Source organism: Cynocephalus volans, chromosome 6 (genome assembly GCF_027409185.1).
Source record: "Cynocephalus volans isolate mCynVol1 chromosome 6, mCynVol1.pri, whole genome shotgun sequence".
NCBI lineage: Eukaryota > Metazoa > Chordata > Mammalia > Dermoptera > Cynocephalidae > Cynocephalus > Cynocephalus volans.
Window position 1 is genome coordinate 105,342,435 of NC_084465.1, and position 12,534 is coordinate 105,354,968.

At 46.2% G+C, this 12,534-nt stretch overlaps 1 protein-coding gene across 9 annotated transcripts in view; it reads left to right on the forward strand.

Annotated features, from left to right (window-relative positions):
* CLEC16A (C-type lectin domain containing 16A) overlaps positions 1 to 12,534 on the forward strand; it is a 218,284-nt gene that overhangs the window by 85,084 nt on the left and 120,666 nt on the right. For all 9 annotated transcript variants that reach the window (XM_063101247.1, XM_063101249.1, XM_063101250.1 and 6 more), the window contains 3 exons: positions 7,582 to 7,704; positions 10,549 to 10,658; positions 11,475 to 11,519. In XM_063101247.1, coding sequence (XP_062957317.1) covers positions 7,582 to 7,704; positions 10,549 to 10,658; positions 11,475 to 11,519 — 278 coding nt within the window. The remainder of the gene's footprint in view (positions 1 to 7,581; positions 7,705 to 10,548; positions 10,659 to 11,474; positions 11,520 to 12,534) is intronic.

Consider the following 12,534-nt stretch of genomic DNA (forward strand, 5'->3'; position numbering starts at 1 on the left):
CCTTGCTCAAGAAGCATCAGTCTGTAGAAAAGCCTTTAAGGAGACTGTCTAGCACAATAGAGGGCCATGTGCCTGGTGGTAGGTGCAGACTGTGCTGCAGGAGTCAGGGCCCACTTCCTGGGAAAGGAGCAGCCAGAGGGTTGGAAGGGTAACTGGCAGAGGGCAGAGCGAGAGGGGGCATAAGAGCCCACAGAACATCTGTAGGATCGCCACCTGTTCATCAGGGTGGGCAGGCTGCATGCCCGTGGTGGATGGGTGCTCTGAGAGGCAGGCGGTCTGGAGCCAGCCTTTGGGGGTGGCACAGGCAGCAACTGCATTTCTACAAGCTGTGTGGGGGCTGCTGGAGGATGGTTAGGCCAGGAAGTGATCTGATTTCACTCTGCGTCCCTCAGAATGGGTTCATGGTAATTCAGCCAGAAGACAGGAGGGATGGAGACATGGGCAGTGTTGAGGAGGTGAAACTAAGAGGCTTTCTTATCATTCAGAAGATATTTGTTGAGTGCCTGTTATGTGCAAGGCACTGTTGTAGGCACTTGAACAAGTCTGGTGAATCTTGGTTAAGTGACCAAGAAGATAAATTGTGAGCATGAGAAGTGGTAGAACGAACTGAACAGGGTGGAGTGATAACTGGTGATGGTGGTTCAGGGGTTACTAGCCAGGGTGGTCATGGAAGGCTTTTCTAAGGAAGGGACATCAGAGCAGAGGCTCAAAGAATGAGGAGGATCCAGTTCTGCAAAAAGCTGCGGCAAGAGTGCTCTGAGCAAAGGGGACAGCATGTGCAAAGGCCCTGAGGTGGGAAAGAGCTTCCATTTATGAGGAGCAGAAAGCAGGCCAAAGTGAGGCTGGCCAGGTGGGGAGGGACCAGATCATGGAGGGCCTTGCAGGCCATGAAAAGGGATTTTAATTTTATTCCAAGTGCAGTAGGAAACCCCTAAAGGATTTTTAAGTAGGAGAGTGACATGATCAGATGAGAATTTTTGAAAGAACTTTCTGGCTACTGTTTGGAAAGCAGCTTAATGGGAGTGGGAGACTGAGTCACAAGAGGGAGAACTGGGAGACTTGTTAGGAAGCCATTGTAGAGTCCAGGCAAGAGATCATGTGGACTGGATTAGGTTGCTGGCTGTAGGGATGCAGGAAACTGGAAGGATTTGCAATATATTTTGGAGCTAGAACCAAGCTGTGCTGATGGGTTGGATTTGTGGGTTGAGTGAAAGGGATGGGTCAGAGATGACGCCTGTGATTTGGCTTGAGAACCATGTGGTGCCATTTACTAAGACGGGGAGAAAGGAGAGGCACAGGCCCGGGGGACAGGGAGTTCCGCTTGATTCGGTGGGAGGGGGCACCATGGGAGGAGCCTGTGTGATACCCAAGTTCCTGAGTTCTGTCACTATGTCACAAATTGTGGTGCCCTTTCCAGAACCACAGGCCATGGAGATTTGGGGAAGAAAGTGGAAAGTTCAAGTTTGACATTCTGAGGCCGGGTGCCTAGGAAGCTGCCCAGTGGGGGAGCTGCCACCTGGTTTATGTTGTGCTCCAGTCCTGGCTTATGGGTGCAGGGTCTGCACTTGGCAGGGTTTTTGGTGGTGGTGGTGGTTGGTTGGTTGGTTTATTGGTTAGGCAGCAAGCCGCTAGCTGCACTTGACCCTCAGCTTCTCTTTCTCAGATCCTGACCCCCCAACCAGGCCCCCGAATGAGATGGTCTCTTTCTAATAGATTTTTCCTTATAAGACATTCTAACATAAAAGCAAAGTTAATAAAAACCAAATGTGAGCTCAAGCCTTCCAGTAAATCATGATATATTAGATACTGCACCAAAATGAATATCCCACAGTGGAAAGGGTTGACCAATTGGAGGAAGATGCTTGTTGTGATTCAGTTGGGCCACATAATGAATTTTGGTTCCTATCTGTTAATAGAAAATGCAGCCCTTCGCTCTTTTGTCAAGTCTGCCAAGCCCTGGTCCAAAGGCAGGCGGGGGGTGGGAGGTGAGTTTTTAGTTTTTGTATTCTTAAAGGTTCCCCAATCCACCCACCACCCTTCTACTCCTGCCTCTTTCATTTATCATTGTTTACCCAGGAGGATATCTTGCGCTTTTTGTTTTGTTTTGCTTAGAAGTTACTGCAACATGGCTGAGAGGTATGGGAAAGGTTGAAAGGTAATAGGATAAAGGGAGGCTTTCTCCATGCAGAGAGCTAGCAAAACATCATTGTGGATCTCAGCTAACACATAATCAGAACTGGAAGTACGTTGAAAATCAGCCCAACATCTGGTTAGCTTTCGAAATAGTTGGTCTATAGTTTTCCAAAGCTGGCAGTGCTTGTGTGACTTCAGCCAGAGACCTAGCGTGGTCAAAAGAAATAAAACAATGTTGGAACATTATTTACCTGGTGTTATCATGGTCTCTTTATCCAGGTTTGTCTGTCTAATCCTTTTCACGTACATTTCGTCTGGGTCTTTTCCACCCCTACCCTGAATGGGGGCTACCACTAAGGGGAAGAATCCAGAAATCAGAACTGAGAGGGGAAGCTTAGTAATTAGTTACTGACATTGCAGAGGCACACCCTTCCCTTCTATTTCAGATTCTTTGAATTAGTTAGTTGGGAGTTCTACCCTTTTCCCACCACCCACCCCTGTGGAGAGGGGACACCCATTCTGACTCATTTGGGCAATCAGAATGAGCCAGCACATCTTCCCAGGCATAGGAAAGGCATCCAGGTTGCTTTGGAATTTATCTGTCACCAGGCACTTAAGGGCTGAAGCAAATAGGGTAATATATTATCCAGGTGTTTATTTCAGTCAGTGTGTGAGTGTTAGGGTGTGTGTGTCCTGTCACATGTGTGCTATCTTACCTTTAACGTGCATGTTCCTGTCATACGGTGACATTAACCTTATTCATTCACAACTGTCAACCACCATTTTGTTTCAGGCAGGTAGGTGGTTTAAACCCAAATCAAATGCTTTTCCACAAATTAAATGCCTTCCTAAGAATAGTGATGGTGATGTAATGCTTGTTATAGAAAAAAATGAGAATAAGATTTCTTTCCACTTGCCTATGATTATACCACCTAAAGATAACCAACTGCTAACAATTTTGTTGTATGAGGGTAGTTCAAAAAGTTCATGGTAATAAAAGAAGAAAAAAAAAAGAAAAAACAAAACAAAAAAGTTCGTGAAAAGATTTTCTTTTAATTTAGTTTTTCCACAGAACTTTTTGACGTACCTTCGTATTTCTTTCTAGCCTTGTTTGTGTAAGGGTGACAGCTGGGCTGTTCTGCACATTGTCATATCGTAGCTTCTGTTTTATGTATGTTTTCCCTAACTTTGAGATATGTCTGATCCTCTCCTCGTTTTTTTAAGTGAGCTAAATTTGATCAAAATTGATTACCTCCTTTAAAACTTAATCCAGGAAGTATTTATGGACTGTTATCTTCATGCCAAGAACCCTGCCAGATAATGTGGTACACATGTTTTGGGCAGGTGGAGGAAAAGCGAAGAATTAACAAGCATGGATCATGCGACAGGGCAGAGGGTGGATGGTGGCCCCAGATCAGAGGGCCATGTTCAGCTCTGGGCTTTTACACTATCTGTGTGACCTTGTCAAGCTTTTATCTTCCCTGATCCTCAATGTCCTCATCTATAAAATGGAAATAACGTTACCTACTGTGCAGAGGTCGTGAGGATGAAATGAAGCATCACACGTGATATGCCCGGGAAGCGGGCACCATTTCTTCAGTGCTTACTGTAGGAAAGAAATCTTGTCTTAGCAGGATCATCCTCTCCTCCCTCCCAGAGGCACCTTGTCTTTTTGCAAAGAGACCTGGTGTTGCTGCTGTTTGGAGTGAGTGCTTTGGTCAATGATGAGGCCTGCTTGAGAAACACGTGCTGGTCAGTGGCCACCGACTGCTTTCTAAGGCACTGTACCCAGAGGAATGTCTGCAACTTTTGAATTGCCACACAGGCCCTGAACACTGAGGACCCAGGTGTACTAACTCAGAGTGACAGGAGATTTTACAGGCTGTGGTGAGAGACGGGAGAGGAAATGAGAACAGGGGTTTTTTTCCCCCAAAGTTTGCCATGTGTTGTGTGTAATCGACCCTGCTCTCCGTCTCCCCATGGCTGGGAGCAAAATCTACCTCACGTGGAGTTCATTGCAGTGCTGGCTGTTTCGGAGAAGGACCCAAAGCATGGAGACCACCTTGAGCGGCCTGGGGAATGAAGACTGCTCCAGAGTCAGCCAGAGCACAAGCAGATCACGTCACCCCCAGCTAGCTGCCTCTTGGCGGGTCCCTCCGCTGGATCACCCTGCAGGGATCCTGGCAGCCAAGCCTTACTTCCCCCACCTCTGCCTCATGACTTCCGCCCCAAGCTTTGCTCTCCTCCTCACAGTCTGCCCTATGCTTGGCAGGCTCTGGCCTTCCCTGGCCAGCTCAAGGCAAATTCGTGTTCATCTTTCAGAACCCAACCTGAGCGGCCCATCCCCAAACAGCTTAGCAGGCCTTCTTTGGCCCTTGTTGTGTAGCTTGATTTTAGCTTTTGTTAAGTTGTTTTTGTTCTTTTGTTCTTTCTTTCTTTTTGTAACACAATGATAGAGAAGCACATTAAGCCATGCTGAAACTAAAAATTCCCATCTGTGCATACCATGAGAGGCAATAGTTATTGACCTGTGACTGCCTGATTTTTATTTGATCCTGACACCTATCCTGGGACACACAGTTATCTTAATTATTCCCATTTCACAGGTGAGGAGACTGAGGTTCAAAGAGGTTAAGTGTCAACACACAATTCCTCCCACACCCTGCACGGGGCTTCTCCTTCCTCCCGTACCTTACTCTCTCTCCCAGGAGAGAGTGACCCTGAGGGCACGGAGGAGACCTTAGAGGTGGCTGTGGTGGGCACAAGAGGACAGGCACCTTGTCCAGTGCTTGGGTGGTCAGCTCACTTTGCAGGCCCTGCCACCCCCTCCCCATCTGTACCCCAGGGAATCATCCAGAAGTGGTTTGAGCTGTGCCTCTAACTTGCTCTGTTACCATGGGGAAGCAGCTTAACATCTCTGAGCCTTAATCTCCTCACTAAAGGAAGGTGTTGGACTCAGAATCTGGTACAGATTGAAATGTTTCAATCCTCTGGCACCCTCCACACACACAGTGCAGTTGCCGTTTGAGAGAGGCTGGAATTATACAGGAGCGTTTTTTTTCATGTCACAGAAAGATTTTTTGCCACAAATTTATTTTCCAGAAATTCTAAGGGGGGGGGCAGGAATAAGAAAGAGAGAAAATGGGCCTCTTCATGGAAATTCGAGACCTGGTCCCAGTTTGCCTTGCTCTGGTTCTGGCACATTCCAGAGGGGGCCAGCAGCTGGTCTCTTTCCACTGTCCTCTTTGAAGTGGGGTGACCGATGGGTGGGTCTAAAAGTTGGGTGATGTGCCTGCAAGGCAGAGGAGCTGGGATTTTCCCCAGAACTGCTGAGCGGCACTTTGCAAGGGACCAGAGATTAAAGGATAAAGAGATTGTTAGGACGATGTTGACATCTCTGGAAAAAACAAATGCCAAAAAAATTCAGTTGACGTTCTTCTTGCCATTTAAAACACCAGAATGTGTCAAGGTAGACATTTAGCCTCAAAATGGGATACAGAGTCTGCAAGTTAAATTTTCACTGCAATCAGATTTTTTGACAAAGCCGCATTTGTGGGGTGTGAGAGAGTACCACTCAACTCAAGTGCCGGGCCTTCCCTCACCCGGGTCATCTCCTTGGTGTGACTTGGCCTCTGCTGGAGCTGGAAGGAATTCAGTAAAGGAAGATATATTGTTAGGGCTTATTGTGTTACTGTGCGTGGGGGAATTAGTTAGAATCCAGATGATCAGCTCTTCACTGCTGTCCTCATTGTCCTGTCAAGCTTCTAAATGAAGTGTCATCTGGTACTCAAGGGGCCCTATTTCAAGAGTTCCGAGAAGTGCCACCTTCCCCCCTTCTGTAGAATAACAGGAAGAAACGTGCTTCAAGCACAAACAATCCATTCGTTTCTCTGAGCTGGGATCCAGCAAATGTTTGTTTCTACAAGCACGTTTTCAAGAGCCATGTTAGAAGAGCAGATAAGGAGTTTGAAGACCTTTTCCCAAGCCTGGACTGTTCTAGAAGCCCAAATAGGTCTTCCTGTAGCCCCCGCTCCCAGGTGTGACTTTAGGAAAAAACGGTAACATGGTTACAGACTTGCCCATTCCTTCTTTCCTTCCCCACTTCTCTCCCCTCCCCCATCTCGTCTCCTGTCTTTTACCACGGTTAGTTTTCACAGGAAGAACTGTTGACTTTTCACTGGAGGAAAAATTATTGCTTTGCCTCCAAAGGCTAGGTCTGATAAGTCTGCTTTATCAGTTCCATTGTATGTGCATCTTTGTGTAATAAAGGGTTAGCTCAGTCACTTTCTTCTAGTGCCACCCCTTCTGGGGACAAGGGTGGTATCTGCCTTTCCCAGCTTGGAACCTGCAGCCTCCTGTATTTGGTGAGTGTTAAGCCCAGTTTGAGTTTGGTGTTGAGAGCTTGAGAGATGGTTGTTGGAGATGACTGTAGTTTCCTTTAGGTCTGGTCTCTGTTTCTCTGGGTTTGTGTCCCCCAAGTGTGCCCATAAGGGAAACGGACAAATGGCCAGGCTCCCTCAGATGTTCGGAATCTTGCTGAGCACAACCTAGCCTGTTTAATGTAAATACGTTAATTGCACATGTGTGCCCAGGTGTTTCTTTGGTTATCTGACTTGCACCCAGGTGTCCCTGGGTTATCTGACTTAAGTTTAAAGGACAAACGGCTCTGATGCACAGGGTTCCCGAGATGCTCTGGAAGGCCCTTAGGGTTGCTGTGGTGGGGCTGCTGTTAGTTACCTGAGCTTGCATCCAAATAAAGCATGTCAGCTTTACCCACAGCTCCCAGGATCTTTCAAATTGCTTCACTGTGGCCTGCACATGAGGGATCTGTGACCCAGTCTGCAGAACAGGTTTGAAGGGTCTGTGACCCAGCCTGACAGGGGTCTGTGACCCAGTCTGTACAATGGGTGCGAAGGGTCTGTGACCCACCCCGACAGTGCCAAATACAGGGGTGGTCTCAGGTGGCACAAATGCACCGCATGAAAGTTACTTTTTCAATTCCCTTCCCATTCCTTCTGCTTATGTCTGAAAGAATGTCACCACATGGGACTAGTTAGTCTTCAGTGCTATTAAGTACCTGCTAATCTCCCTTTTTAAGAAGATAGAGCAGGCCTCAGGCCACAATGAGTAGGTTGGCAAGTCATTGGCTAGAATGTAAAAATATTGTTCAATTTTTTAAAAATACTTACTGTCAGTTATTGCATCAATGCTGATTTCCAATTCATAAGGAGTGATAGAAAATGTATGTTTTAATACATTTACATAAGTTCAATTTACAGAAAACTCTGAGGTACGTTGTGTGGTAGGCAGCAGCCAGTCATGACAGAAATCACAAAGATGGATGTGGTGGCTGAAGTTGAAGAAACCCCACTCTATGAGGTTTTTCAGGATGAGAAACTCTTTCACTAAGGCAGCTCTTCTTACATCTTTCCCCTTTCTCTGTTCCAGGCATGGATCCTGAAAAATTGGAGCGAATCCAGCTCCCAGTGCCAAATGTGGCCGAGAAGACTACCTACAACCATCTCCTGGCTGAAAGACTCATCAGGATCATGAACAATGCTGCCCAGCCAGGTGCCTGCCTGGGGGGTGTTATCTGTTCACAGAGCCGTGGAGTCAGAGCAACTAGGCCGCCACACTGGGTACCACGGGCCCTGGGTTCTGAACCTGGCTCTTCTGAGAATCTAGGCAAATCTCAGCCACTCCCTCCCTCTGCCCCTCAACCCCCATGTTGTTGCTCCCCAATACTCTCCTGCCTGCTGCAGCTGTGTCTTTGTCTCTGGGTCTCCTCTTCTCCACCCCACTCCTACCATGGTAACCATCTCTTTCCATGCCCATCCCTTCTTTTGCCAGTTTGCCAATGTCTGCAGCCCAAGGTTATGTTGTGAAAATGAACTAGGCTGAGAGTCTGAGCAATGGGAGAAGGTTCAAAGGTTTGGATCAGGTGCTCTTGATAATATATGACATGGCCAGTGTCTGTACTGGTCAGCCTAGGTCTGAGGTTTCAACCCCGATCTGCAGTCAGGAGAAGAGCTAGAAATAGCAGGTAGAATGACCTAGTACAGGATTTCTCAACTGGGGGTGATTTTGCTGCCGCCCAGGAGACACTGGAAAATGTCTGGACACATTTTTGGTCATCACAACTGAAGGAGGGGGAGCTACTGGCATGTAGTGGGTACAGGCCAGGGATGCTGCTAAATGTCCTATGGTGCACAGGACAGCCCCAGCACAGAATTCTCTCCACTTCCCCTGAGGCAGCACAAGTGTGTGAGGACCCAGTGTTAGAAGACAAAATTTTCTAGCCGGGCCAACAGTGGGGGTTGATACAGGGGTAGGTAGGAGTGAGACCATGCTCTGCAGAAGTACTGAACTTGGAGGAGGCAAGGCAGCTGAAGAGAGGTTATGCTAGTAGGGCTGGGGGCACTATGTGGCTGGGGCAGGGAGAGCTAATTGAGCTGAGACTAACGATCATTTTTCCGTGTGGTCCCTGGGAGTTGTATCATGCTTAGGAAGACTTATTTTCCATGTATATAGCTTTCTCATTTTAAGCAAACAGATTCCCTCTTCTCCTGTTTCCACCTAATTTACAAAGGGACAGGCAGGGAAGTATGTGGAGGTGTATCTGCCTTAAGTGTTTCACATTAGCCCATCCTGTTCCCTCCTAGTCCCGGAGGTGTGGCCTGGAGACTTCCTCCTCTCCTGGCCCTTCCTTCTACATTGGGAACTTTCTCCAGAAATAAGCTTAAAGACCCACAATAAGAACAGTCGTCCGTCCTTCGGTGGGGCAGTTACAGATGCTTCCAGGAGAGATGCCAGATGCGCATTTCAGCTTTCAGAGCATCTGGAGTCTGCCACTGCTCAGCTGTGAGACCCTGGACAAGTCATTTCACTTTTCTAAACCTGTCTTTAGAGCATCCATTCCAACCAGTTATTATAGAGATTCCGGGGATGGGGGTGGGACATATATAAAGCACCCAGCACCATGCCTGGCTTCCCGTAGGACAGCATAGCAAGCTGTTGTTAGTCAGAACTTGGTTGCAGTTGACAGAAAACTAACTATGACCGACTTAAGCAGTACAAATAGACAAACTGTCTTAGCTCATTTTCTGTTGCTCATAATAGAATACCTGAAACTGGGTAATGTATAAAGAAACAGAGTTTATTTTTTACAGTTTTGGAGGCTAGGAAGTCCAGTGTTGAGAGGGTGCATCTGGTGAGGGACTTCTTCCTGGTGGGGACTTTCTGCAGAGTCCCGAGGAGGCACAGGGCATCACATGGCAAGAGGGCAAGAGCATGTTCACGTGCTAGCTCAGGTCTCCCTTCCTCTTCTTATAGAGCCACCAGTTCCACTCCCATAACCCCTTGTTCCCATTCATTAATCCGTGAGTGGCTTAATCCATTCTTGAGGACAGTGCCCTCATGGTTCAGTCACCTCCTAAAGGCCCCACCTCCTAACGCTGCCACATTGGGGATTAAGCTTACACATGAGTTTTGGAGGAAACATTCAAACCATAGCACAAACATACACAACTGTGTTGGCTTATAAAGTCTGTTGGGGGCTGGCTTCAGGCACAGTTGGATCCAGGGGCTCAAATAATGTTTTCAAGATTCTCTGTCATTGGACTCTGCCACCTTCCAGACTGGCAAGCTCCAGCCCTCCTTTCCCTGTTGGGGCTCTAGACTTGCTCTATGAAAGACACAGGTTTGGGCAGGCTAGCTGGATGGGAGATCTCAAAGCTTTGTTTGCAGAATGCTTTACAAAGATTAAAAATGCTGGCAAGGATGGGAAGGTGGTCTGTGTGGATTATAGTGCTTGTGCCCGTTAGGGCCTCAACGCTGTTCCTGTCTTCTCTGCAACCCAGCACAAGGAGAAATTCTCGTGCCCAATGATTCTGGCAAATTGTGTAATTGAACCTTACTGGCTCTGACTGGCTCCCTTGCCTGTCCCGTACCCAGTCACTGTGACCAGGGGAATGGAACACCCTGACCAGCCTGGGTGATATGCTCTGCCCAAATCACATGACCCAGAGGGGCTGCTGGTTTTCCAAAGGAAAGTGGGAGATGCTCATCCCTGAGAAAGGGGAAAGAATGCTGCACAAGCAAAACCACCACAGAGGCTACTTTCTAGGTTTCAACAATATTTAGTTTCTCTCTTTTTCCCACCTCCCCTCCCCCTGATAAAGAAACTCCAGGGACGTACTTGGTATATAGCCTGTTTTGATAGGAACATTGAATTGTAACTGATTGGGGAAGAACTTGCCATGTGGGGGCTCCGTCTGTGTCCCCTCTGGATATTGGGAGTCCTTGAGCAGTCTGCCTGTCAGCTAACATGTTAACCTCAAAGTAGTTAAGGCATGAGCTTGTGTTTAAGGGCCCTGTGGCCTGGGAGTGCGAGGCTGACCCTGGTATGCTCTGCAGATGGAAAGATCCGGTTGGCGACGCTGGAGCTGAGCTGCCTGCTCCTGAAGCAGCAAGTCCTGACCAGCTCTGGCTGCATCATAAAAGATGTGCACCTGGCCTGCCTGGAGGTGAGGCCCTCTTCTCCCTCCCCGCATTTGTAGGCCAAGGAAAGTGACAGGAGGTTGAGCGGAAAGCTGCTGGCTCCAGAGAGGAGCCCCTGGTCTGCATGTCCTCAGCACTAGCTGGAAGCAGCTGGGCCTGATACCCTGAAACCGTGCTCCAACTGTGTGTTCACAAGGACCTTCCCTTCAGCTGAGACTTGTTTGAAGAGTCCACGTCATTGTTGAATTTTAGTAACTTCTGTTACAGTCATTTGGTTCTGTATTTGTCCCCAGGAGTTTAAAATTTTTCCTTTTGTATTACAAAAGTTTTATACATATACATACATGCATGCATATTTATTTAAAGTTCTTCATACTAAAATACATACTTATTAAGTTTTCAATAGCTTTTATTGTCTCCCCCCTTATTTTCCATGTTTATTTTAGAAATTTTAGGAAGTATGAAGAGGTAAAAAGTAACAACTATAGTTGACACTTTGGTGTGTGTCTTTGCAGACACACACACACACACATATACAAACTTAGAAGTGAATTTTTTTATAAAAATAGAGTCATAATGGCCATATTGTATAACCCATTTCCCCCACTTAACCGTATATTAACAATGCTGCCATGTGATTACATTAAATTGCCTGTCCTCTCCCTCTTTCATTTTGAGCTCTCTCTCCCTCCCTCTCTCTCACGTTAAGAACCATTTTATATATTAAGGATATTATTCCAGCATCTGTTTTATATGCACTCAGATTTTAGAATTCATAGTTTACCCAACTCACTTACCTCCTAAAGACCTGCCTCCTTCACACATTCCTTCTCTTCTAACAGGGAGCAAGAGAAGAAAGCGTTCACCTCGTACGACATTTTTATAAGGTAATTGGCATAGCATGGGTGGACAGCAATGTGGGTTTCTTGTAGGAACAAGATTGTGGTGTCCAGTCACGTACACATAAAGGTTACATGTCTTCAGTCATTTTTATGCCCCTAATTACTGATTCTAAAATACTCAGATTTTATGGTTTCCAGAACAGTGTGGTCTCTGATCTTTTCTGCCCATGCCCTCTTAATCAGTAAAAAATTTTTTAAAGCTTTTATTTTTAATTTACTTTTTGGGATTTTTTTGGCAGCTGGCCAGTACAGGGATCTGAACACTTCACCTAGCTGTTGTAACACTGCACTCTAACCAGCCATTCCTTAATCAATAAAATTTTTGAGGACTCAGCTCTAGTAGTATATGACTATTTGGTTATCAATTATATGTAAATTTGCTTATTTAGGAATTTGTATGTAAATTATGGGTTATACTTATACACATGACTAAATTATACATGATGAACTTATGTTCATGAGTTATCTATGCTTATACATATAAAATTGCTTGTGAATTATCTATGAATTATAACGTGTGTTATTTATATACATATATGTTAATAAACCTCACACAAGCCCCTAAAATTTTATTAACTTTAGTGAGATTTTGTAAAGTACCACCATGACTTTGAGAAAAATTTGTAGAGGTTTGTCTTCAGGTTCCAGGTGATTAGTTTTAAAATACTTAATTGTGACGGTTTTGTCTCTTAAGGCATATGCTTTAGTCCATTTGGTCTGCTATGACAAAATATTTTTTAAAAAACCCATAAACTGGGTGACTTATAAACAATAGGAATTTATTTCTCACAGCTGGGATCTCTAAAATCAAGGCAGATTTGGTATCTGGCAGGGGCCTGCTTTCTCCTAGAGTGTGCCTTCTTGCTGTGTCCTCACATGATAGGAGGGATGGACAGTCTCTCTGGGGCCTCTTTTATAAGGCCACTAATCCCATTCATGAGGACTCTACCCTCATGACCTAATCATTTCCCAAAGGCCCCCACCTCCTAATACCATCATC